A 26910-nucleotide genomic window follows, 5' to 3' on the forward strand; every position below is an offset into this window, starting at 1 on the left:
CCTGTGATCCCAGCATTTTGGGAGGCCAAGGCGAGTGAATTACCTGAGCTCAGGAGTTCGAGACCAGCCTGGCCAACATGGAGAAACCCCGTCTCTACTAAAAATACAAAAAAATTAGCTGGGCGTGGTGTCCAGCACCTGTAATCCCAGCTACTCAGGACGCTGAGGCAGGAGAATTGCTTGAACCCAGGAGGCAGAGGTTGCGGTGAGCCGAGATCATGCCATTGCATTCCAGCCTGGGCAACAAGAGTGAAACTCCATCTCAAAAATATATATGTATATTTAATTTTTTATGTATATGTTTTTATTTGTGAATATATACATATACATATGCATGTCTGTGGAGGAATTGGACACAATTTTAATGTTTCTACTGGCACAGTCAAATTTTAGAAGAGAACTGAAGAAAAATATAACACAACATGACTGGGATTCCTTACCACCCATAAATCATTTTGTTACTAAACAACTGTCATCAGTGGCCTAAAAGAAAGATGATCCAGGAGAACCCTGCTAACAAGGATGGCCTCTGAGACCCTAATCCCACAGATGGCTGTTAGCCACTGAGATGGAGAGGAGGTACCACATAGGAGGAAGACAGCACCATCCTCATTTCTGCAGGTGGCGCTTCTGTCAGGGATGACCGGAGGCATGCGCCTCCTGCAGTTTTACAGTCACTATCTGATTTACATCCTGTTTGCTTCTCTTGGACCATTTTTCTCTTTTAGAGTGCACAGCACTCTAAGTGGGGCTCTGCCTACTGAAGTCATTGCTCTATGCCGGCCCCTAGGTTAGTTTCAGACCCAGTTGGCCTTCCATAAATACTCATTGACTGGCTGACTGATGAACGTGTGGGGATGGTCTGTGGGTACAAAGACAGGCAGAGAAAGTAGAGAACTTCTGCAGGGCCTCAGGCTAGAAGCGATTCAGAGGAGCGGGGACTGGAATGCAGAGACTCAGGCTGGGCCATGCTCATGAGAACTGTCCCCAGCTGTGGGGTTCCCCACAGGTGGGGCCTGAAAAGGTGCGGCCACCCAGTCTACACAGCTTGTCTCCTTCATGTGTCAATAAGCAACCTTGCAACCGGGCTCCTGACAGTCATTTAGGAGAAAGAAAAGCAGGCTGATGTTTTCTGTCACTGAAGGAGAAAAGAGAGAAGAGAAGCCACCCAGGCTTCAGTCCACCCCTCAGAAATGCTGTGTCCTTGTTCATATTTTCATAGAGAATAAACACCCTCAGTTGTGCTGGAAGGAATATTCGAATCCCCATCCCTCACAAGGGGATACTCAGGAGGCAACAGGCACCAACAAGAGCTGGGCTGTCACTCCCACATCTTCACAGGCTAAGAGCACTGGAGGAGATTTGGGAAACACCAGTCCCCTTGATAACAGGGGTGTGTCTCTAAGAACCGAGCTTTGTTGTCAAATGTAGATTAGAATCTGAATTGTACCATCCAGTAAATGTGTGATTTTAGAAAAACTGGCATCTCTAACTTCATTTTCCTCACCTGTAAATGGGTATGATACCTATTCTATTGATCAGAGTTGCTTAGTTTTTTAAAATGAGATATGTATGACATGGCATATTACAGTAAGTGATCAGCAAAAATGAGTCTTCCGTTCTTCTCACTGCCTGCCATTCTTACCAGCACTTTGTGGTAGTAAAGCGAAGCTAGTCTTTGATCTGGTAGTATTTATATTCACTTAATACTCTTTGCAGAATTAAAACATCATATCCAGAACACTAGAGTTGTGTTGGAATAGAGTATTCATTAGTCAGTAGAGAACAGGAGTGAATCATTTCACCTGGAGATTCTAGTTTACTTTGCAGACAAGATCATGAAAACGTTTTTGTCCTTACAAGGGGCTCTTGCAGCCAGATGCGGATCAGAGTGGCCAGAGTGTAGTACATCACCAGCAGGAGGATAGGGTTGGCGTGGTGGTACCATGACAGGTCCGGGTTTACTATGATCTTCCAAGTACTCGAACAGTCCGTTTGAATTACTGACTTGATACCAAACAACCTGTTAAAAAACAAAGAAAAATGCTTAATAGATGCAATAAGCTATATGTCTCCAACATTGAATAAAAGTACTTTGTTTTTGATACATTCGTGAGCTATTCCTAGGTTGATCTGTTCTATTGTAGATATTTCAATTATCCTTCTGTATATGTAACTACATCTTTAAAGAATATATGTGGACGTGTATGTATAATATGCATATAATATATACATCCTGTAATCATATGTGTGTATAAAATTGACATCAACATTAACCAGATGATCTTTACATCAGTTCAAAAATCCAGTTAATACTAAATTCTTGCACATTTATTAGAAATTTGTTTTAATTATTAATCAGCCCTATTAAAACCCTGTATTATAGAAATGCCAAGTATGTGGTAACATGTTACTAGTCCAGCTAAATGAGCAAATATTTTGTTTTTGGCTGGGTTCAGCATTAGTTGTACTCAGCTAGTGTTGACGTTACTGGGCTAGTTCTGCAGTTTAGCCATGAAAGTCAAGTATTATATAGCAAAATTTCTGTAAGATATATTTCTGTCAAATATCATTTATGAGCAATTTGATTTTTTCAAAGCATAGTAGCTAATCATTTTCTTTAAAATATGACTTTGAGTCTGTTGCATTTTGAAATGGTTTATTTTTATGCTGATTTCTACTACTCAGAATGTGTCTGATTATATAATGGAAAACTGTGTAAAATATGACTCATTTAGAAATTCATTTTGATGGGCAATTTTTCTAAGAAAATACTCTACTAAATGCATAAAACTTTATAGGTTGAGTTTCATACCTTTCTACTTTTGCATCTTTTATTTATTTTTTGTTTTTGAAATGGGGTCTCGCTCTGTCACCCAGGCTGGAGTGCAGCAGCATGATCACAGCCCACTGCAGCCTTGAGTGCCTGGGCTCACATGGTCCTCCTGCCTTGGCCTCCCGAGTCGCTGGGAACACAAGGGCATGCCACCATACCCAACAATTTTTTTTTAATTGCTTGTAGAGACAAAGTCTCATTATGTTGCCCAGGCTGGTCTCGAACTCCTGGGCTCAAGTGATCCTCCCACGTTAGCCTCCAAAAGTGCTGGGATTACAGGTGTGAACAATTGCACACAGCCTGTTTGCAACTTTTATATGTGAATTTCCTTTGATTTTTATCTTACATTCTTCAGTTATAAAATCTTTAAAGGCTGCATGCCCTTCACTTGTAAAATCTCTCAGGGTGAATGCTGTTTTCTATCACAATGTAAGTGCAATATTAGTGTATTGATGAACACAGATTTTAACGTAAGCTAAATAGAAATTAAACTAACTTTCTTCATTTTTATCAGAAAAAAATAAGTTATATCATAACTTGTTCTTATTATAAAATCTTTTTATCTTAAGCTCCAGACAGATTTTTTTTTGGAGTTAGCATTTGAAATAACAATTTCCTGAGTGAAAAAACTTACGTCCCACTTAGAATGGTAGAACTTTCTGAAAATGTTTTTGCAGCCCTAGATTAAAATGTAAATTTCTTGTATAAAGTACACAGAACTGAAAGCTTTTCGATGTAAAATCAGACAAGCTAGATAGTCTCTTGGGTTAATCTAAGTGGCAGCTCTTCCAGCTGCTGAGTCCTTCTCCTTGCTCCATGCCTGGCACATATGCTAGAACTAACCTCATCAACTCTTAGTTTAAAAATACTTGTTTTGTCCCATACAGAATTTTAATTGTAATTTTCTGTAGCTGTTGGTAAAGCGAACTAAATGCTTCATATCATATAGACATTACATACCTTGCCACTGATATCATAACTGATTGCAAACTGATTTTACATATTCCTACACTAACGCTGAATAATAAGACTTAGATTTTGTACTAGTAATGTATAGACCTAAAAAAATGAGCCGAAGCTAACCAGTAACAGATTGTTGTCTCCTATAAGAACTTTTTTTAATTGAGCTATGCAAATACTACAAAACCTAAGATTTCTCTCTCTCTCTCTTTTTTTTTTTTTTTTTGAGACAGAGTCTCACTCTGTTGCCAGGCTGGAGTGCAGTGGCGCGATCTCGGCTCACCGCAACCTCCGCCTCCCAGGTTCAAGCGATTCTCCTGCCTCAGCCTCTCAAGTAACTGGAACTACAGGTGCGCACCACCATGCCAGCTAATTTTTGTATTTGTAGTAGGGACGGGATTTAACCATGTTGGCCAGGATGGTCTTGATCTCTTGACCCCGTGATCCGCCTGCCTCAGCCTCCCAAAGTGCTGGGATTCCAGATGTGAGCCACCACACCTGGCATCTCTCACTTTTTTTTTTCTAAAGAAACTAGATACTGTTGAAAGGATTCATATGCGAGATGAGAAATTTGTATTTGAAGTTCACGTCCTTTCTGGCACTGCAATTCTAGGATACTACACAGCATCCAACAATTATTTAATTTACTCAATGTTTGTTTCCCAGGATTGCATCTTGATACTCACAGTACAAAGAAACTGATACCATTGCACCTGCTCTCCAGGAACTACTCTGTCTACACTAAGGCCATGTGCTAGCTTGGGCAGAGCAAGGTGTCACAGAAACCCTCTCTTTCAGTGGGTGATGGGGATGGGTACTCTTCCTGACTGTCTTAAATCTCTCCATAGAAATATCTCTTTGCTTGAGAAGTATACAATGACACAATTACAGAGCAGCACATCCCAATGTACTGCTTATTTGGAAACAAAAAGATAAAGATGAAGCTTTTCTCTTTCATGCATTTGGAATATCTTCTGTTTATCTTTGATCCTAGGCCTGGTTCCACTGATAATGTACACAAATGTATTTGGTAAGTGACTCAATGTCTGAGCTTTCACTTTCTAATAAAATCTAATAATGTTGATGGGTGGGGTGAGGATGCAAGTATATGAAAAATAAAGGACAGTTTTTAGAAGATCTTATGTTAAATACTTAAGAACTCACAGATTCTATTTCCCAAAAGATAGCTGAAGATAGGTCCCCAAGTGATGATCAGTTCCCAGTAGAGACACATCAGACCCTTGGGGCCCACACTCCCACTTTGGAACCTGGTCTGTCTGCATTGCTGTTTCATGGCCAGCATTTCTGTCCACAGAACACACCCTCACTTCAATTATTATGCCAAGGGCAGTCTCCCTACCTCTAATTTCTCTTCCTTGCACATTGTGACAGCTGCCAGAGTTTCCTTGGGAAAGCTCATGTTCTGTACGCCACCCTCCTCATCCTACTCCCTACTCCCCCATTTCCTGGAGAAAAGCCCTGAGTCCCAAAAAAGCATCCCTGAGGTCTTCAGCAACCTGGTCCCCTTTTCTTTCTCCCAGACAAAAACCTTGGCTATGCTAGATTATTTGGGGTTTACCATAAAATCTCAATCCCTTTGGTGTTGCTATTCCTCGTTTTACCAGGAGGCTTTTCAGTAGCTATGACTTTTCTGGAGTCCCCAAATCAAGAATTGAGGGTATATGTACCAGGTGAGCTTAACCCACTCCTTGGCAATGAAGATCCAAGAAATAGGACAGGCAGAGCTTCATAGACTCTCTGATACCTTTTAGGATAACTCCAGCCCCCAACTCCAACTGCAATCCCATAATATGTGCGTGTCACTGTATTCCTTCCAGATACCTCCATCATTCCAAAATATTACAGGGGTCACACAGGATACCAGCTGTTCAGGATGCATAATTATATTACATCTATGGCCTATCATCTGAACCTTCATGCTAATTTATGATAATTAAGTTTTGTTGTAAGCATTGGTTCTTCATCATTCTTTCCTTCAGGCCCGACATTCCTTATAGTTAATATTCACCAATACCCTGAAGCCATTTCCCAGCACACTTCATTCACGTTTCTTCCTATCTCTTTGTTGTTGCTGGTTGTTAACATCCTTGGCATCATCTAGGTCTAGTTCCAAAGTCACCATCTCCAGGAAATGTCTACGATTTCTCCTTCTTAGATTCAATTTTCCCTATGCCTCCACAACAATGATATTTGTAGTCATAATTTGAATTTGTGCTATTTTTAGTTTACGTGCTTGTTTTGCTGCCCATTTTGTTTCTAATGCCTTCCAAAAAGGGTGTATGTCTTGTCACCTTGCGTTTATGGCAGTGCTTAGGGTATGAAAGGCTTTAAAGGTAAGTTTTTTTAACTGAATTAAATACACTAAGAGTAAGTAGGTGATCACGGTTATGGTAGGAGCAGAGATTAAAAGATGGAAAAGTTCCTGCTTTTAAAAAAGAGAGAAAGGTAAGAAACTGTAGATATGCAAACAAATTCTGGAATTTTCAGAGAAAAATCACTGCTGCTTGAATCCCAACATCCATGATTTTAGTGCCCCAGTTTAGGAAATAAGAACACACAGTGTAACAAAGGCAACAAAAGTACACTTTTATTTACCTAAAGTATATCTTAGGTCATACGTAGCAGATAGTTATTTTTGTTCTCTACTGGCTATTAACAAGCATTTTGAACTTTACCTTCTGAATGAAGCAATAAATAAATGTATATGGTTCAGAAATAACACTAGTTTCTTTTTTTTTTCTTTTTTGTTTTTTTGAGATGGAGTCTCGCTCTGTGGCCCAGGCTGGAGTGCAGTGGCGCGATCTCGGCTCACTGCAAGCTCTGCCTCCCAGGTTCACACCATTCTCCTGCCTCAGCCTCCCAAGTAGGTGAGACTACAGGCACCCACCACCATGCCCAGCTAATTTTTTGTATTTTTAGTAGAGACAGGGTTTCATCGTGTTAGCCAGGATGGTCTCGATCTCCTGACCTCGTGATCTGCCCGCCTCTGCTTTCCAAAGTGCTGGGATTACAGGCGTGAGCCACCACGCCCGGCTAACACTGGTGTTTTTAAACTGAGAATCCAGGTTTATAATGAAGAAACAATGAGACTGAAATATCCAATAGTAACAAAATATGAAGCAAGCCTGGATGTTTCCAAGATCCTTCAACTGTACTTTACTCAGATTATTACGAATAAAAATTCATTCCATGCTTTGTTGTTCTCACTTGTAAGTGGGAGTTAAACACTGAGTACATACGGACACTAAGAAGGGAATAATGGGACACCAGGGCCTACTTGAGGGTGAGGGTGGGAGGAGGGCGAGGATGTAAAAACTACTCATCGGGTACTATGCTTATTACCCGGGTGATGAAATCATCTGTACACCTGCAACACGCTATTTACCGATATTACAAACCTGAACATGTACCTCTGAAACTATAATAAAAGTTAAAAAAATTCATTCCATGCCTTGTGATGAAAGAGGACATCTCAGCAACAGGAAGTGTCGCTCATTGCAGCACTGTGATGAGTCTTCCGCCTGGGGTCCGGCGCACGGTTCATTCTTTCGGCTCTGGGGGCCGCCATGGACTCATTATAGCTGTCCCTGCACTCCTCATGGAGCACTTATTTGCACGTTTTTCTCTCTCTCTGAAGCACTCATAACATCTGACAACATGCGGTGGTTATGAATTGGCAGGGCACTTGTTTCTGCTCGCACATGTTGGCAGATTTATAAAACCTCCACCTGTTTTCAGGTGTGCTTCAGACCACATCTGCTCCGTCTCTAGTAATACAGGATCCCAGCCATTTGCAAGAAATACGTAATACTGAAAATAACAGCACACTTAAAAAAATGTTTATTTGAGGCAAAATACACATAACATAAAGCTGATTATTTTAAACCTTTTTTTTTTTTTTGAGACAGAGTCACCCGGGCTGGAGTGCAGTGGGCCTCTGCTCACTGCAACCTCTGCCTCCCCGGCTCAAGCGATTCTCCTGCCTCAGCCTCCGGAGTATCTAGGATTACAGGAGCGCACCACCACGCCCAGCTAAGTTTTTGTATTTTCAGTAGAGATGGGATTTCACCATGTTGGCCAGGCTGGTCTCCAACTCCTGACCTCATGATTTGCCCGCCTGGGCCTCCCAAAGCGCTGGGATTACAGGAGTGAGCCATCGCGCCTGGGCCATTTTAAACATTTTTAAGAACACAGTTCAGTGGTACTAATTGCACTCATATTGTTGTGAAACCAATCTCCAGAACTTTTTCATCTTGCAAAACTAAAATTCTGTACACATTAAATAAAAACTCCCTATTCCCTTCTCCTCCCAGGCCCTGGAAACCACCATTATACTTTCTATATCTGTGAATTTGACTACCTGGTACCTTATATTAGTGGAACCATCCAATATTTGTCTTTTGTGACTGTCTTATTTTACGTAGCATGATGGCCTCAAGGTTCATTCATGTTGTAGCATGTGTCAGAATTTCCTTCCACTTTAAGGCTGAATACATACATACATACATACACCATATGTGTATGTCCCATTTGTTTATTCATCTGTTGATGGCACTTCCACCTTCTGACTATTGTGCATAACGCTGTTATGAACGTGGGTGAACAGATATCTCTTCAAGACCCTGTTTTCAATTTTTTTCAATATATAGCCATAAGTGAAATTGTTGGATCATATGGCCATTCTATTTTTAATAGAGAAACTGCTCCGGTTTTTTGAGGAACTGGTATACTGTTTTCCATCAGTGCTGCACCATTTTACATTCTCATCAGCAGTGCACAATCTTCCAGTTTCCCTATAGCCTTGCCAAGTATTGTTATTTTATGCTTTTGAGAGTAGTCATCCTAATAGGTGTGAGATGGGACACCATATTTTTTTTTTTTTTGAGATGGAGTTTTGCTCTGTTGCCCAGGCTGGAGTGCAGTGGCTCGATCTCGGCTCTCGGCAAGCCCCACCTCCCTGGTTCACGCCATTCTCCTGCCTCAGCCTCCCAAGTAGCTGGGACTACAGGCGCCCGCCACCACGCCCAGCTAATTTTTTGTATTTTTTTAGTAGAGACAGGGTTTCACCGTGTTAGCCAGGATGGTCTCGATCTCCTGACCTCATGATATGCCTGCCTTGGCCTCCCAAAGTGCTAGGATTATAGGCATGAGCCACTGCGCCCGGCCCCATACTTTTAATTTAAATTATTTTTTCCTCAAGAGCTCAGAGTTGTAAGTCCAAGACAGCTTCCAATCCTTTTAGGAAGCCAGGAAATATATTGTTTCCAACTAGCATAAAATGAATATTTGGGGACAAATAATTTTCTAGAGGAAACGTATTTTAATAATCTTCTCATTTTTAACCCCACATCCTTTAACTGAAATGAATGGAGGAAGAAATGGTACAGGGAAGTAGCCCCAAAGAGAGAGACGTATTTCAGGAAGTTTGAGAATTTGAGTCCAAACTATAGGCACTAGACTCAAATACAGAAACCACACTCAAAAGAGAGGAGGATTGCTGAAGCTCGGCTGAGCTCTGTCAAGGTGGAAGCCTTGTCAGCCCCCAGGGTGTTCAGCCGTTCCTCTTCTCATGCCATTTTCCCTGGAAAGGGTTTGGTGACAGACTCCAAGCGTCCTGGGCTCCCTATGGGAATTCCCAGGCAGAGTATTCAGAAAGTTAATGAAACACCAGGAGCTAAGTGGATCAGTGGCCATGATGACTGGCCAGTGAGACACACTCATGGGCTCAACTGAGAGCTGAGGAACACATGACAAGCAGCCTTGAAAGGGGGAGGAAGCTGCGTTTCTGTAAGCGAGTCCTGGTTCAGAGGAAAGAGTTCAACCTTACGGATTAATTATGCTTGAAGATATAAAGCTAGCAATAACTGCAGCTACCCATAGATGGTCCCTGGGGATTTAATTCTTTAAGTAGACATAGGTACCCTGCAGCAGCTTATAAAACTAATTGTGGGGAAAATGGCCAGGCACTAAAAATAGTTAACTTTTCTTTTTCTTCCATCCCCTACCCACCCTTTCCCCACTCTAATGGCATAAATCTAATGGCAACAAAACATAGGTCTTATTTTTAAAGGTTAAAAAAATGAAAATTCAAGTGGCACATATTCTACTTAGTATTTTGATTTTAAAGCACATCTTTTAAATGAAATTGCCTTAGCGTGAACTCGGAATAAACTTAAAATCAGAGGCTATAGGGCTAAATGAAAAGAACGGTAATCCAGACACGGATTTGAGCCCTGCCCGAATGATTACCTATGTGACCCTGAGTAGGGCATTTAACCACTTTAAGCCTCAATTTCCTCATGTGGAAAATGAGGCTAGTAAATAACATATCTCAAAGAGGTAATGTGAAGACCAGAAATGATAGGCATACGACTTTTGAAATGCTTTTCATGACACTTCAGCTTAGAATCGCTGAAACGGGGCTTGAAAATATCCTATATACAATTGTTTTGGATTGTAAGCTACAGGGTCACTAGATTTCTTATGTGATAGATACCAATTTCTTCCTTGTATAAAAGTATAGATGTACATAGTTCAAGCTAGAATGATACATCTTTTGTTTCAACAGCAACGTACCTAGATAATATTTGGGAGTGCTCCTACTGAGGAACAAGCGAAGAAGGAGAACAGTCTTCTGATGGTACATTATAGCTATAATCCAAACATTTATGGACACTTTCTTCTCACACATAGAATATACTTTCTTCCTCTCCAAGAAAAACAGTTCCAAATTTCTACCCAGTTATACAGCTCATGAGGTGGAGTCCTAGGTGATGCTTGGTCCTCTCTTACAGTTCGGTTATTCACTCCTTACAGGTCCACAAAATTGCACCCAGCACACGTCAGTGGAGTGGAAACATCATCAGTGCAATAAAAACTCCCATTTGGAGAAGGAGGTGCGGGAACCACAACACAGGTACCAGGTTGCAGCTATGATCAAATCCCACCAGGCAGGAGCTGGGAAGACTCCCTGCCTAGCAGACACACAAGTCTCATGCTGGAAGTGCTCGGCTCTTCATCAGGAGGAGCTTCCTTGTCAATTGTCTCGCTCGATCCCTGCCTCAACCTCTGCCAGTATGAAGCCTCTCCATCCCCAGACCCACCTCCCATGCTGTGTGTGACTGACATTTTGGTGAACCTAGTATCTGTAATTCTTATTTAACCACAGATCACGAAGTCTTATGCCATTAGTGTTCTTTTATATTTCTGTGTCTCGTGGCTTGAAATGGGTTGTAAACTCCTTCAGAGCCTAAATAATGTTTCTTAGATGCTTCCAAAGCATGTACAAGTTTTCCATACGTGGGCCATGTTCAGATTATTATAATGGCAACCCTAGTAGTACCTTTACTAATAATTTTGCAATATGTAACTGAAACTATCAATCAGGAATGTTTGATTGAATGATTAATTAAAATTATCAATCAAAATAATCAGAAGTGTTTTCAAAGACTTTTATAAACAAAAGTTCATCAGAAAATTAATTATACTTACAAAACAATAGGGGCAACACCTAAATACCCAATAAAAATCTATAGATTTTCTCCACTAATCATTATATAGTATTGACAATATCCAAAAGGAAAAAAAATTGGTGCATCACTAAAGAAGTCAAGTTAAGGCAAAGTGAGTCAGTATGTTTTCAAATGAATATGTAATTTATGTCTTAGGGAGGATTTCAATGAAATCCATGTCTGATATTTCCAGATGTGGTAACTGCTGGAATAACTTGTATTTTTGCTTTTTTGCACAAATAGAAACTAATACATAGAACCAAATGACTTATTTATCTTTTCTCACTGCAGTTTTATTTTAATTTTTAAAACATTGAAGATACATTGGGGCTCATCAAGCAGAGGAATAAAATTAGGCATGGTAGAATTATAAATAGTGCAAGTTTTCTAGGACCTTGTCCCTCAGAGCTTCTTCCATTAGAAATGCAGAATCTTGGGCCCCACCCAATACCTACTGAGTGAAAATCTGCATTCCAGCAAGACACTCAAGTGATTTATATACACATTAAAGTTTGGGAAGCATTGAGTTTAAAGTCAGTTGGACAGTTCTTTTCTCTTATTAGTAGAAACTAGTATTTTACCTGCTATTTAAATCTCATCCCAGCAAATACCATTTTAATGAGAGTTCCCTTATAAAAAAACATATCCCACCCTATTTGTCTAGATTTTTTAGGCAATATCAAATACAATGAACACCAATTTGACAACAGAATTAAAACACTCTATTAAAAGTTGTTTGAGGTGAGATTTGATCTCTTAAACATAACTAAGTGAACATTAAATATAAGGCCAATGAGGCCGGGCGCAGTGGCTCACGCTTGTAATCCCAGCACTTTGGGAGGCCGAGGCAGGTGGATCACGAGGTCAGGAGATTGACACCACGGTGAAACCCCTCTCTACTAAAAATACAAAAAATTAGCCGGGAGTGGTGGCAGGCGCCTGTAATCCCAGCTACTCGGAGAGGCTGAGGCAGGAGAACGGCGTGAACCCGGGAAGCGGAGCTTGCAGTGAGCCGAGATTGCGCCACTGCACTCCAGCCTGGGCGACAGAGCAAGACTCCGTCTCAAAAAATAAATAAATAAGTAAATAAATAAATAAATAAATATAAGGCCAATGAAATTATACCCAAAGTATCCATTTATTAAAGCTAGATACATGGCACTAGTATAGGAAAAGGCAGAGTGTAAAAAATTTATAAGGCACAATCTTGTTCATAAAAAACTTACAGACCACATTTGTACACACTATAAGACAATTTGATTATGACCTTCTAAAGTTCTTCCGTGGCCTCATTTTATTTTTTCATGTTTTAAGATTGAACAAGACAGAAACATTCTTCAAAATAGTAGGACTTTACGGCCGGGCGCGGTGGCTCACGCCTGTAATCCTAGCATTTTGGGAGGCCGAGGTGGGTGGATCACAAGGTCAGGAGATAGACACCATCCTAGCTAACACAGTGAAACCCTGTCTCTGCTAAATATACAAAAAATTAGCTGAGTGTGGTGGCAGGCGCCTGTAGTCCCAGCTTCTCAGGAGGCTGAGGCAAGAGAATCGCTTGAACCTGGGAGGTGGAGGTTGCAGTGAGCCAAGATTGTGCCACTGCACTCCAGCCTGGGTGACAGAGTGAGACTCTATCAAAAAAAAAAAAAAAAAGTAGGACTTTACAATGTTACTATGAAGACTATTACCTGAATTAAACGTTTTCCTTCATAGCCTATTCTGATTACAACATAAGCTAAATAAAGTATATACTTTTTTTTCTTATTTTTTGAGTTGTGTTTCTGTCCCTTGAAAAAAATACAAATAAATAGACTAAATAGATTCTGGAACATCAACAAGGAGATAGAAATCACAATTTATACCCTTAAAGAAGTAGTCATACTTCACGTTCCTTGTCATCACTGTTCTGCCAAAGTACTATTAGATTAGATATAAGAAATTTCTTGAAATACTTTGATTACTACTTCATGTTAACCTTCAACGATGTTGAATTCAGCATGGCTTTAAAAAGAATTGAGGGGAAGGTGATTTACAATAAGAAACTATTAAGAAGTTAATATGCAGCCCATTTCATGGCAGTTGAATGAAGTTGAACAAACTCTATGTATAGCCTTGAATATGTCCTGAATATACACTTGTGTATACCCAATATTTTTCTGGGAATTCTTCATCAGGGAAGTATCAAACTGATTTACCCTGGGTGAATTTGAGCACAGAGACAGCCTTCAATAGCTATTTGTGTTGATTTGAAAACAGTTGCAGGATCAATAGTAACATAGGAATGTAACAGAAAAGGAATGGAAAGAATAAGAACTGCATACTGAGAATTTGCTAAATCACTAAAAATTCTATCTCATCTGTACTCCTTATTTAACTGAATAAGTTTGATGGAGGACAGTAAATAAGATATGGTTTGGAATTTTCATTTACATACAGTATTGTATGTTCATAATAGTCTCAAAATATTTGTTTACAGCATCCTCACGGGTGTTCCCTACCATTTTGCTTCACGTCAATGCATCACTTTTCTCAACTATTCTCCTGTTGTCAAAGACTAGAAGGGCTATCATTTCATAGTCTCATTTTCAGTTAGAATATATAACCGAATTATTGGCTTCATTTTAATGGAAATAGGAATAAAAAGATGTTAGTGGCCAATAATTTTCTGTTACACTTTAAACTTAGTAAGCATACACATCGTCCCCCACCAAAATAATATGGAAATGATCCTTTTAATTGTCATAAGAAAAACTCTGAGAACTGCATTTAAGTACACCTAGACTCTTTCCAGTAAAGCATTAATGAAATTACCAATAAAAAGGCATAATGATTTCTACTGGAATAATTACATGGGTAATTTAACAGTGGATTTGGATAAAACTGGAGGCATTTTTATATTATACAGTTAAATATTTATAAATGGTATACTGTTTCTTAGATAAAGAGGCAATCTTTAAAAATGTTATGTAGAACGAATTCTTAAAATGTACATTTTCTCTTTCATTATTCTAATGAATATCTATTCAAAAATAAAAAAGAATTAAAGATTTTAGATTTCAGTTACTAATCGATGGAAAGAATAATGCTGAAGATATAAGCGTTACAAATGTATTCCAAAGACTCAGCTATGAAGGATGTGAAACTGCCTGTTTCTTTGATCAGATTTTAATGCTGACTGCTCTATCAATGTTGAACATGTCACTTAACAAAAAATCCAAAGATGAGCAGTTCCAGGTTAGCTAATTCAATGCACAATTACGCAGGTGTTTTCTCAATGTTGTTCTCAATGCATCGTTGGTGTTACCTTCATGCTTGTTCTCTCACGGTCACAAAAAACTGCTGCAGCTTATTACATGAAGACATGATATCTTCACAAAACTTCATACAGAGGTGGAAAAAAGGTGAATCTCATTTCAAGAGCTTTTAATTTGTAGAGCTAAGCTTCTACCTGAAATCATTTTCCTTAAGTGTGAAGAGCATCCTTTAATATTTGCACAGTGCAGGTATGCTGGTGCAAAATTCTCTCAGTCTTTCTTATCCAATAATATCTTTATTTGACCTTCATTTCTTCTACCTACATCTTCAGATACAGACTTATAGGTTCATAGATTTTTTTCCCTTTGAGAAGCAACTTTAATAATGTTATCCTATTGCTTTTTGAATGGCATTCATTTCTGGTGAGAAGAGTGTGATAATTCTTACCACTGTTCCCTTGCACATAATGTGTCTTTTTATTTGGCTGTTTTAAATATTTTTCTCCATCACTGATATTCAAATTTTTTAATTATATTGTGTTTTTGTGGGACTTTCTTTTTGTTTGTTTAGATTGGAGTTTGTTAAACTTCTTGGACAGGATGTTTATATTTTTCATCAAATTTGGGAAACATTTGGCCGTTATTTCTTAATATACATTTGTCTATGCCCACATCTTTCTCCAATTATACTTGTGTTAAACCTTTTGAAGCTGTCCTATAGGTTATGTGGTTCAGTGGTTTTTTTTTTTCTTCCTCGAATTCTTTTCTTCTTGTGCTTCAATTTGGGTAGGATTTATCATTCTCTCCTCAAGTTCATCTGTCTTTTCTTCTGTGGTATTTAATTTGCTCTTAAGCTCATTCAGTAGATTATTATAGCTATGGTATTTTTGTAGCTCCTCAGTTTCATTTGTTCTTTTTGTCCATCAATTCTCTTTTATAAATTCCATTCCTGTTTTCATTACGTCCATTTTCTTTAATCTTGAAAATATTTTGAAAAGCTGTTCTAAGGAGGTTTCACTTGTAGTTTGATTTTCATCGGTTGAGTTTTCTCTTGCTTTTTCACATGTCTAAAAATTTTCAACTGGATGCTGAACATTGTTATTTCTACATTATCAAGTGTCTTGATTTTGTTGTCATTTAAAAAGTGTTGAGTTTTATACTGGCAGGAAGTTAAGTTACTTGCATCAGCTTTATCCTAGTAGACTTGTTTATAAGTTTTGTTGTGACGGGCCTGCAGTAACTTCACGGTATGACTAGCTCAGCCCCAGTGGAGTAGAAGAATTCTTCACTCTGGCCAAAGCTAAAATATTTTCTCAAATCTATATGAGCTCTGGCAGTTACTAACTTTACAGTTCCTCAATTTTTGTTCTTTCCCCAGGAGTTTTGCTTTGTCTGACTTCATGGAGTCTTACCTATGCATGCACAGCTTAGAATTCAGCTGAAGTGTCTAGGTGACTCCTTGAAGATCTCTGGAGCTGTTTCTCTGTCTTTCTCCTCTCCATTACTCTGTGCCACAAATATCAGCCTTCTCATCCTCTCCAAATTCTCATCTTCAGCTCAGCAAGACCACCATGCTCAGTTTGGATTCCCTTCCCCGCATAATGTACAGTAAATTCCTCCAGGTAGAAAGCTGGAAAAATCCTTTAGCCTATCCTGCTTGTTTCCCTTCTCTCAGCCATCATAAACCCACACTTCCAATCGCTCAGCATCTGAAAACAGTTGTTTCATATATTTTCTCTAGTTTTCTCTTTGATTATAGGAGGATAGCTGGTCTAGTACACTTCACATATCTTTTTAACACCTTCCTTACTAATATGAATATATACTTGCATAAAGGTATCTACCTACCCACCTAGAAGTAGAATGTTCTGATTAAAATAATATTTTTATCAAAGGCTTACTATATATAAACACTATATGAATAATAAATATTTTATTTGTAACCAGCTCATACATTAAAATGAATAATTACGTCTTGCCTCATTTTCTCTCTTCTTACCTCATTTTCAGATACAACCCAGAAGTTTTCCAGGTTGCTGGAACGAGGAAATATGAGTCATATATCACGCCCATCTACCACCACCTTTTTCATCAAAGATTCTACCCACAGCACTATCCTGCGCCCTCCCTCTCTCCCACCATTTACAACATAGACCTCAGGTGAACATACATCCTCTTGCATCCTCTTCCACACTTTTGTCCTTCTTGGATTCTTACCAAAGAATCTCAGGAAAATTCCTTGTTCTCTTTTTACTTTCTTTTTATATTGTTTGTAAATTTAAAAGTGATTAAAGTCATTCATTACAAACACAATAGTGCTAGTATAAATTTGTGTCAGAAAAAATCAAAATTACACATTTTGTAATGAAAATAGATTTCTAACAAGTTTCTTACCTTCTAAAATGTGTTTCTCAAGCTATGAGACCCTTTAAAAATTGCTATTCATTGTGTACTAATACTTTGTAAATGTAACAGAAAATAATAATTAGTAGAAAATGATCACATGCCTGCATGTCGCCACAATAGCATTGTGCTATATAAATTTTAAATGCTTTCTCTCAATTTCTGCATTTAACTTGTTGAAAACCTGTTTCAAACAATTCATGGACCAGCACTGATCTGCCACTTGGGATAGCAGTGACTTAGAGTATTAAGTCAGAATATTGTCAATCGTCTCTTGCTAATGCCTTACCCATCCCTAACTAACATTTTCTGCAGCTTTATATTGGAAATAAATAGCTGAAACTTTTCCTCTCAATAAAGTTGGTATTCTTAAAATTACCATTATAACCAATGATAGTAATTAAAATTCCCTTTTCCAGGGTAGTGATGCCTAAAAATACCTTCGAGAAAACACTGAAACAAACTTCCTATTATGTCTTAGGGGCCCTGACACTTAGTTGGAGAAGCTCCCTGATTAGGAATGCTGGAGCACCAGGCTCCTTTCTGCTAAGTCCCAGCCCTGGAAAGCATGGAGGGAACCAGGCCAGTGTCTGCCGGCCTCCAATCAGCCTAGTGGAATCAGCTCTCATGGGTCGGGAAGGAGTGAACCTGTGGACTAAAGAACGGCACAGCAGGAGCTGGCTCAGCACACTCCCCGTTAGATGTTATCAGTGCTTCTCTTTGCAATTTTGTGTATGCGTTGGGGTGCACTAAGCTGCTAATGAATGTCTACTTGCCAAGTTTCTAAAAGGGAGTACGAACCAAAAGACGGTCAACAAACAGAAGTCTGCTACTGTGGATTAAACTAACTTTCATAAATTAAACTTGGAAATTAACATTTATATCTAACCCAGAAAAATCAGCGGCTCAACAAACTTTTGGAACTCAGCTAGATTGAAGCCTGTGAACTTCTTAGACATTATACAGGCTGCTATTTTAAAACAAATAGAATATCTGTTAATACTAAGATGATTTGAAAATGATATAACTTTTTCTTTCATGATTCAGAAAGTATTTAAGATATTTTATGAGCTTAGAGCTATTGCCAGTAACATCAATTCCATTATAAGGTACCGAATAGGTAGAAGTAGAGAGCTTGAAAGAATTTGCACTGGTTTGCTGAAATGTCTAGGTTCTCTTTTTAGACAGAAAAGATTCTTTTTATTTATGTCTTAACATTTTTGTTTTTTATTAAGAATAATTAATTTGAGCTTTCAGATTGTTTAATTTTGCAAAAGTAGGTTATTTTTTCTTACTTTCTTATTTCATATTTTGGAGATTACTTCTAACAAAAACAACCTGCCGCTTCTCTTTTATTCCCTTCACAACTATGATGACTTAAATTGTCCACTCAACAATGGGAGTATTTAAGAGAATCACTACATATAGCCCTGAATTTTTTCTCACACATCCTGTTAATAGCCCTAAAGTGCCATCTGTTATCTAGAACATGTGAAAAATAAAAGAATCGAAGCTGCACATTATTTTGGTGAATGCTTGAAGGAATACTTTTTGATCATTCAAGCATCCTCAAATATGCTTAGTTTTCATCTTCAAATATGGCCTTCCTTAAACTGAAACAACCCAATTCAAAAAGTACAGAGTGTGTGGAGAAACAAAGGGAGGGGAGGGATAAATGTAATTGCAATCAACAGGTGCAGATACAAGCAATATAAAGCCAGTCTTTGAAGAATCAGAGGGTAAAAGAATCCCACAATAATTTACCAACAACACAAGAGACTGACATGAATGGTGAATGGCTTTCCATTTTTTTAATTGAATGTAATGATAGGACTTATAAAACATACACATAGACACCCATTGCTCAGAGGAAGCAGATATTTGCATTCTGCCACATTTTGTTCTGCCAGCACACTTAAGAAAAAGAAATTAATACTTCATGGCATAGCTAAAGCCTTGCCTACAGTTCTTTTGCTCCTCCTCTTTCTTCTTCCTCAAGCCTTATCCTGAGATCAGTGTATATCATTCCCATGAATATTTAACTCACTTTTTCTACATATGTATGCGCCCATAAATAATACATACAATTGTTATGTGAATTTAACCCTCTATATATATTTTATGCACATATATAATATAGTTCATTTTAACTTCTGGGTAGTATTTCATTGCATAAATAAACCACACACTACTCTAGAAATCTGGGGCCAGGGAATTATTTACAAGAGTAGCAAGATACAAGTCTCCATAATCTGTGGGAAAAAATGTATTTAAAATAAAGGCAACATGGAGGTGATATAAAGGCCTTCAAGACCTTAACATTTGCAGAGCCTTGGTTTCCCATCTGCAGCTTTCTCTGCTGGAGTTTTCAAAACTTCTTTAGGTTTTATGTTTTATTTAGATACAGACAAGTTATTGCATATATGCTTTCATGTTTGTTTAAGGATATTTGTTGGCTATGAACAGTAATAGTGCAAAGCTAATAAAATTTTAAATGAACATGACAAAGAAATTTAGATTTAGATTTCTAGATAACTTATGACATATATATGTATATTATGGAATACTATGCATCCATTTAAAATAATAAACAAATCCATCTATCTATATATCCATATCTATATTTGATATGAAACAAGTTCCAAGATATATTTCAAGTATTTTTTTAAATTTTAGAACAATTTTAAATTTACAGACAAGTTGAAAACATACTATAGAGAATTCTCTATACCCATTTTCCTCGACTGTTAAATCTTACATTAGTATGACACATTTGTCACAATTAACAAACCAATACTGATACAAGATTTTAAACTAAAGTCCAAATTTTATTGAAATCTTCTTAGTTTTCAACTAATGTCCTTTTCTTTATTTTTGTTTGAAACAAAGTCTTGCTCTGTTGCCCAAGCTGGAGTGCAGTGGTGTGATCTCGGCTCACTGCAAACTCCACCTCCTGGGTCCAACTGATTCTCCTGCCTCAGCCTCCCGAGTAGCTGGGACTACAGGAACTCGCCACCATGCCTGGCTAATTTTTGTATGTTTCATAGAGGTGGGGTTTCACTATGTTGGCCAGGCTGGTCTTGAACTCCTGACCTCAGGTGATCCACCTGCCTCGGCCTCCCAAAGTGCTGGGATTACAGGAGTGAGCCATCGTGCCCGGCCACCTAATGTTCTTTATCCACACTAGAAATCCATGCAGAATGCTGCATTACATTTAATCATCATGTCTCTACGGGCACCTCTAGGCTGTGACTTCTTCTTAGATATTTCTTGTTTTTGATGAGCTTCACAGTTCTGAGTTCTCATCAGGTATTCCGTAGAATGTCCCATTGTTTTGCTTTGTTTGTTTTCTCATGGTTATAAAGGGGTTAAGGATTTGGGGGAGAAAGGTCACAGGGTAAAGTGCCATTCTCATCACACCATTTCAAGGATTCATGCTATCAACATGACTTATACCTAATGATGTTAAGTTTGATCACTTGGCTGAGTGTCAGGTCTCTCCACAAAGAAGTTGCTCTTTTTTCCCACTTTCTTTTCTTTCTTCCTTTTTTTTTTTTTTGAGACAGAATCTTGCTTTGTCACCCAGGCTGGAGTGCAGTGGCACAATCTCGGCTCACTGCAACCTTTGCCTCCTGAGTTCAAGTGATTCTCCTGCCTCAGCCTCCCAAGTAGCTGGCACTACAGGCATGTGCCACCATGCCAGGCTAATTTTTGTATTTTTAGTAGAGATGGGGTTTCACTTTGTTGGCCAGGCTGGTCTTGAACTCCTGACCTCAGGTGATCTGCCTGCCTCAGCCTCCCAAAATGCTGGTATTACAAGTGTGAGCCACTGCACCTGGCCTCCACTTTCCATACTCTATACTTTGGAAAGAAGTCACAATGCACAGCCTACACTCAATGGGGTGGAAAGTTAGGAATTATTCTGAATTCTTCCATTTGGGACAGAATTATTCTGAATTCTTCCATTTGGGACAGAATTGCCTCTTCCATTTATTCATTCAATCATTTACTTATATCAATATAAACTCACAATATGCATTTGCATTTTATACCCAAGGTTTTACTCCAATACAACTTTATTTATTTTGTTCCTCAAATTATTCCATCTTTGACCACTACCCTGACCAAACTCTGGTATCAGCCATTTCTCCAAGGAGCCCTGGTTCCTTTTATTGGAGAATGGTATTTAGAAACCAAGATGTGGGCACTAGCTGTGCTCACTGCAACAGCTCCTCATTGCTTCTAGGCCCTCTCAGCTGAAAGAACAAGAAAATATGTGTGCATATACACAGATATAGAAATACTTATCCGTATCACCATCTGTATTTATGTTAAAGTAAACATGAGTTCATAATGATGACTCCAATTCCAATCTGTTATCATATTGTTCTAGCCTTCCCTTGTTGCTTATCTGTAACCTCCCTCTCAAACAGGAAGACACCTGCTGCCTCATCTGCCATCTATTTACTTATTTGTTTAACCGCTCTGTACATGTATAGTGATTTCAAAGTTGATAACATGTGCTTCTATCGGAAACTAATCAAATAAAGCACAGTGCTTATATGCAGTCCCTTTTGTCTTCAGTCATACAATCTCCACTCATTTCCAGTTACCTAAGTTGGCACCTTTCTTCCATCTTCCTTCAGTGAAATAACACATTTTTTATATGCTTACATTTTTTTTTGTCATAGTCTACATTCCATTCTGAGATCTTCCAACCTCTAAGTGGTTAGTTTTTAATTTGCAGACATTAAGGCATACTCTTTATGCTATAAAGTGCAATGGGTTTTGACAAATGTATAGTGTTGCGTATTCACCACTACACTACCATACAGAATAATGTCACCACCCTAAAATATTTTCTGTGCTTCACCTATTCAACCTTCCACCACCTCTCTCCCTTAACTTCTGACAACCACTGATCTGTTTACCATCTCTTTATTCTTTTCCAAAAAGTCATACACATAGAATTACTCAGATGTAGCCTTCAAAGATTGGATTTTTGACTTAGCAATATGCATTTAATATTCACCCTCCCAGCCTCACTCTGACCTATGTATATGTTCTTATGCATAGATATATAGAAAATAGATATATATTTATGCATAAATATATAGAAAAACTTTGGAGGGATACCTATTACTGGCCTCAGTTACCTCTGGTGGAAAAATAAAAACTGAATTACAGATACGAACAAGTTAAAGGAGGAAGGATTTCAATTTTATGCTCTTCATTTTTTTCTGAAATATTTAGATTTTTTTCCAATGAGTGTGCATCGCTACTATAATTTTAAAGGTTCTTTTAAAAAATATGCCATTTTCTGCCACCTTTGTTTTCTTTCTATGTTCACACCCTTGTATATTCCTCAGTTTTCATTTCTATAGTAACTACAAAGACTTTTGATTAAAATCCTTTATAACAAAGAACAGAACTAACACTTTTTAAATCATACATTTTTCCCATGTTTAATGTTTAATAATCAAAATCAATCCAATTTTCTTGCTTAGACCAACATTTGCCTCCTTTTTTTCTCTCTCTCTGCTCCCCCTGCCTTTATGTCTTTTGTATCATCTTCTCTACTGAAGCTTAGCTGGTATTAGGCAGCCAACAGACAACTCACCAGGCTTACAAAGATAGTTTTCAAAAGAACTGCTCTAGAACTGCCAGATGGTATTGCATCAACCATCTCAAGAAAAGGGCATGAACCACTGGCATCGTCTTTCAATCATTTCAACTACAGATTTTGCAGCAGTTACAGATGATGGCAATCACAACCTTGGACAAGATCACAGCCACATATTCCTCTCTTCTCTCTACCTGTCCTACTCCAATCCTACTTCAGCTTAGAGAACTAGCTCATGTTAAGGCGCTTCTTGATGTGTAGCTGTTGAGTAAAGCCTTTAACTTCTATTTTACTATCGTTTTCTTCAATGACATCTAACAGAAAATTAATTTATGGTAAAAATCTGTCCTGTGCAAAACATAAAAAAAAAACTATTAAATCTCATGGACAAAAGTCACCCCCAGGTCACTAGGTTGATGGAGATTTTATAAGCAAAAGATGAATAAACATATAAACTATTGCTACCCCAAGGCAAACTTAGCATTCAGTAAACCTAGACAAGGTCTAAATAGCATGATGGCTTTTTTTTTTTTTTTTTTTTTTTTTTTTTACAGTAAAACCAATCCTGTATGTAGTCATAAGTATCACTGAGCTTCAAAGTTCAACAGTTTGAGACAGGATGTTGAAGTATTATTTGATAGAAAATTTTCCCTATCTTCTTAAAAGCTTGTCAATAATGGAAAATTTCCCCAAGTCCAACAATTTAAAGTTGTTAGAATTTGGATGCCCACTAACTAACCTGGACATCAGACAACAAACCTCTTCAGAATGAGAAATGGAGCTGCTGCCCTGAAGAAATTCCTATTTTAACAAAAAGGTTGGGGATTTTGGTGCATTTTAACAGCTTCTTCAATTAAGGGATTCATGTTTTCCTTCCATTGTTTCCTAAATGACCCTGGAAAAACTGAAAGTAGAAGGTAAAATATACGTAAAAGTATGAGTTCTACGTGGATCATTGAATTATTGCAAAGTGTGCAAGATATTGGTGCCCAGAGAGGGTCCGGAACTCAAATATTGGTTCTTCTTATACCAAATCCTTATGCCAATAATAGCACCATGCAGGTGGCAATACTGGTCATATGTTCAGAGAAACTCTACTGTCTGGAGTCTGAGCATCTGTAAGAACATGACAGTCTTATAATACATTTCCCTTCCTTACTAGCTAATGACCAGAGCTCCATCTCACACCATCACTTCCAAGCTGCTGCATCCTCAGTGTCTGGTGGATGCTTCTTGATGATTGCATGAGTTCAATGTATGCTGAGATTAACAACAGAAGAGAGTTGAGCTTTGCTGCTGGTTCATGCTGCTGCTTCCTCCAGGAAGCCTTCCCTCAGCATGTCATGTCTTCATTGGGCTCTCTCCTTTCAACCATTCACTCCTTACTTAATTCAAGTGGTTGGCATTCCCTTACATTTTAATGATATTTTTTAAATGATTTTTCACCTAAGTTCCTTCACATGACTTATTGCATTTGATTGATGTTAATTTAATACTTCTGTGTGTAGAGAAATCATCTTCTCAGTGATCCCTGAACTTCTCTAAAATACAAGTTTTATAACCTATGCTTATTTGCATCACACAGAGCATTTAACTCAGTGTTCCTCAAAGTAGGATATTTTGGGATCACCTGACGAAGCTATTAAAATGCTGTACCAAAAACCCTAAGAAAAACTGGATATAGAAGGAACATACCTCAACACAATAAAAGACATATATGATAGACCCATAGATAGTATCATATTTAATGAGGAAAGACTGAAAGCCTTTCCTCTAAGATCTGGAACAAGACAAGGATGCCCACATTCCCCACTGTTATTCAAGGTGGTACTGGAAGTCCCAGCTAGCTAATCAGGTAAGAGGAAGAAATAAAAACATCCAATATGGAAAGGAAAAAGTCATAATTGTTCTTATTTGCAGATGATATGATCTTATATTTGGAAAAACCTAAAGACTCCACCAAAAAATTGAGAGCTGACAAACAAGTTCAATAAACTTACAGGATACAAAAATCAACATACAAAAATCAGTAGCATTTCTATATGGCCAACAGCAAACAATGTGAAAAAGAGAGCAAGAAAGTGATCACATTTATAACAGTTACAAACAAAATAAAATAACTAGGAATTAACCAAAGACGTGAAAGATCTCTACAATGAAAACTATAAAACATTGATGGAAAAAATTGATGCAATAAAATAAAAAGATATTCCATATTCAGAAATTAGAAGAATCAATATTGTTAAAATGTCCTTACTACCCAAAGCAATCTACAGATTCAGTGCAATCCGTATAAAAATACTAATGACATTCTTCACAGAAATAGAAAAAAAAAAGCCCTAAAATTTATATGGAACCACAAAAGACCCAGAATAACCACAGTTATCCTGAGCAAGAAGTACAAAACTGGAGGAATCACACTACCTCACTTCAAATTATACAACAGAGCTCTAGTAACCAAAACAGTATGGTACTGCATAAAAACAGACACATAGACCAATGGAACAGAATAGAGAAGCCAGTAATTCATACATCTACAGTGAACTCGCTTTTGACAAAGGTGCTAAGAACATACACAGGGGAAAGGAAAGTCTCTTCAATAAATGGTGCTGGGAAAACTGGATATCCATATGCAGAAGATTAACACTAGACCCCTATCTCTCACCACGCATAAAAATAAATCAAAATGAATTAAAGACTTAAAGACCCCAAACTGTGAAACTACTACAAGAAAACATTGGGAAAAATCTCCAGGACATTGGTGTGGGCAAAGATTTCTTGCATAATACCCCACAAGCACAGGCAACCAATGCAACCCAGCACCATTTATTGAAGAGACTGTCCTTTCCCCCTTTTATGCTTCTGGTTGCAGATGAATAAAACTAGACCTCTATTTCTCTCCATTTACAAACATCAAATCAAAATGGATTAAAGACTTAAATCTAAGACCTCAAGCTGTAAAACTATTAAAAGAAAACATTGGGAAAAATCTCCAGAACATTGGTCTGGGCAAAGATTTCTTGAGTAATACCTCAAAAGCACAGGCAACCAAAGCAAAAATGAGCAAAGGGAATCGCATCAGATTGAAAAGCTTCTGAACAGCAAAGGAAACAATTAGCAAAGTAAAGGTACAATTCACAGAATGGGAGAAAATACTTGCAGACCATCCATCTGACAAGGAATTAATAATCAGGATATATAAAGAGTTCAAACAATTCAATAGGAAAAAATATCTAATAATCTGGTTAAAAATTGGGTCAAGATCTGAATAGACATGTCTCAAAAGAAGACATACAAATGGCAAACAGGCATATGCAAAGGTGCTTAGCATAATTTATCACCAGAGAACTGAGAATCAAAACTACAAATTATCTCATCCCAGTTGAAGTGGCTTTTATCCAAACACAGGCAATAAAAAGTGCTAGCAAGGATGTGGAGAAAAGGGAACCCTTGTACACTGTTGGTGGGAATGTCAATTAGTACAACCCCTATGGAAAACAGTATAGAGGTTCCTCAAAAAAACTAAAAATGGAGCTACCATAAGATCCAGCAATCCCACTCCTAGGTATATATCCAGAAAAAAGGAAAGAAGTATATCGAAGAGATCTGAACATTCATGTTTACTGCGGCACTCTTCAAAATAGCCAAGATCTGGAAGCAACCTAAGTGTCCATTAACAGATGAATGGATAAAGAAAATGTGGTACTTACACACAATGGTACTATTCAACCATAAAAAAGAATGAGATCCTGCCATGTGCAGCAACATGGATGGAACTGGAGGTCATTATGTTAAGTGAAATAAACCAGTCACAGAAAGACACACTTTGCATATTCTCACTCACATATGGGGGCTAAAAATTTTAAAAACTGACTCATGGAGATGGAGAGTAGAATGATGGTTACCAGAGGCTAGGATGGGTAGTGGGGTGGGGAAAATATTAATAGAATGAATAAAATCTAGTAGTTGATAGCACAACAGGGTGACTACAGTCAACAATAATTTATTGTACATTTTAAAATAACTACAAGAGTAGAACTGAAATGCTTATAACACAAAGAAATGATAAATGCTTGAGGTGATGGATACCCGTTTACCCTGACGTGATTATTATGCATTGCACTGCATGCCTGAATCAAAATATCTCATGTACCCCATACATATATACACCTACTATGTACCCACAAAAATTAAAAATGAAAAAAATTTTTAAATGACATTCCACATCCCATCTCTAGGTATTCTGTGTTCCTAAGTCTGGGTGAGGTTCAGGGGTAAGCATTTTTCAAATGTTCCTCTGGT

The 26910-nt window shown here is 38.0% G+C and overlaps 1 protein-coding gene across 3 annotated transcripts in view; it reads right to left on the reverse strand.

The window, feature by feature from the left end:
- The window catches only part of PIEZO2 (piezo type mechanosensitive ion channel component 2), a 479216-nt gene that overhangs the window by 131844 nt on the left and 320462 nt on the right, over window positions 1-26910 (reverse strand). For all 3 annotated transcript variants that reach the window (XM_055238811.2, XM_055238801.2, XM_055238791.2), the window contains exon 8: window positions 1861-2023. In XM_055238811.2, the coding sequence (XP_055094786.2) occupies window positions 1861-2023 (163 nt within the window). The remainder of the gene's footprint in view (window positions 1-1860; window positions 2024-26910) is intronic.

The sequence above is a fragment of the Symphalangus syndactylus genome, chromosome 1, assembly GCF_028878055.3.
Source record: "Symphalangus syndactylus isolate Jambi chromosome 1, NHGRI_mSymSyn1-v2.1_pri, whole genome shotgun sequence".
Classification (NCBI taxonomy): Eukaryota; Metazoa; Chordata; class Mammalia; order Primates; family Hylobatidae; genus Symphalangus; species Symphalangus syndactylus.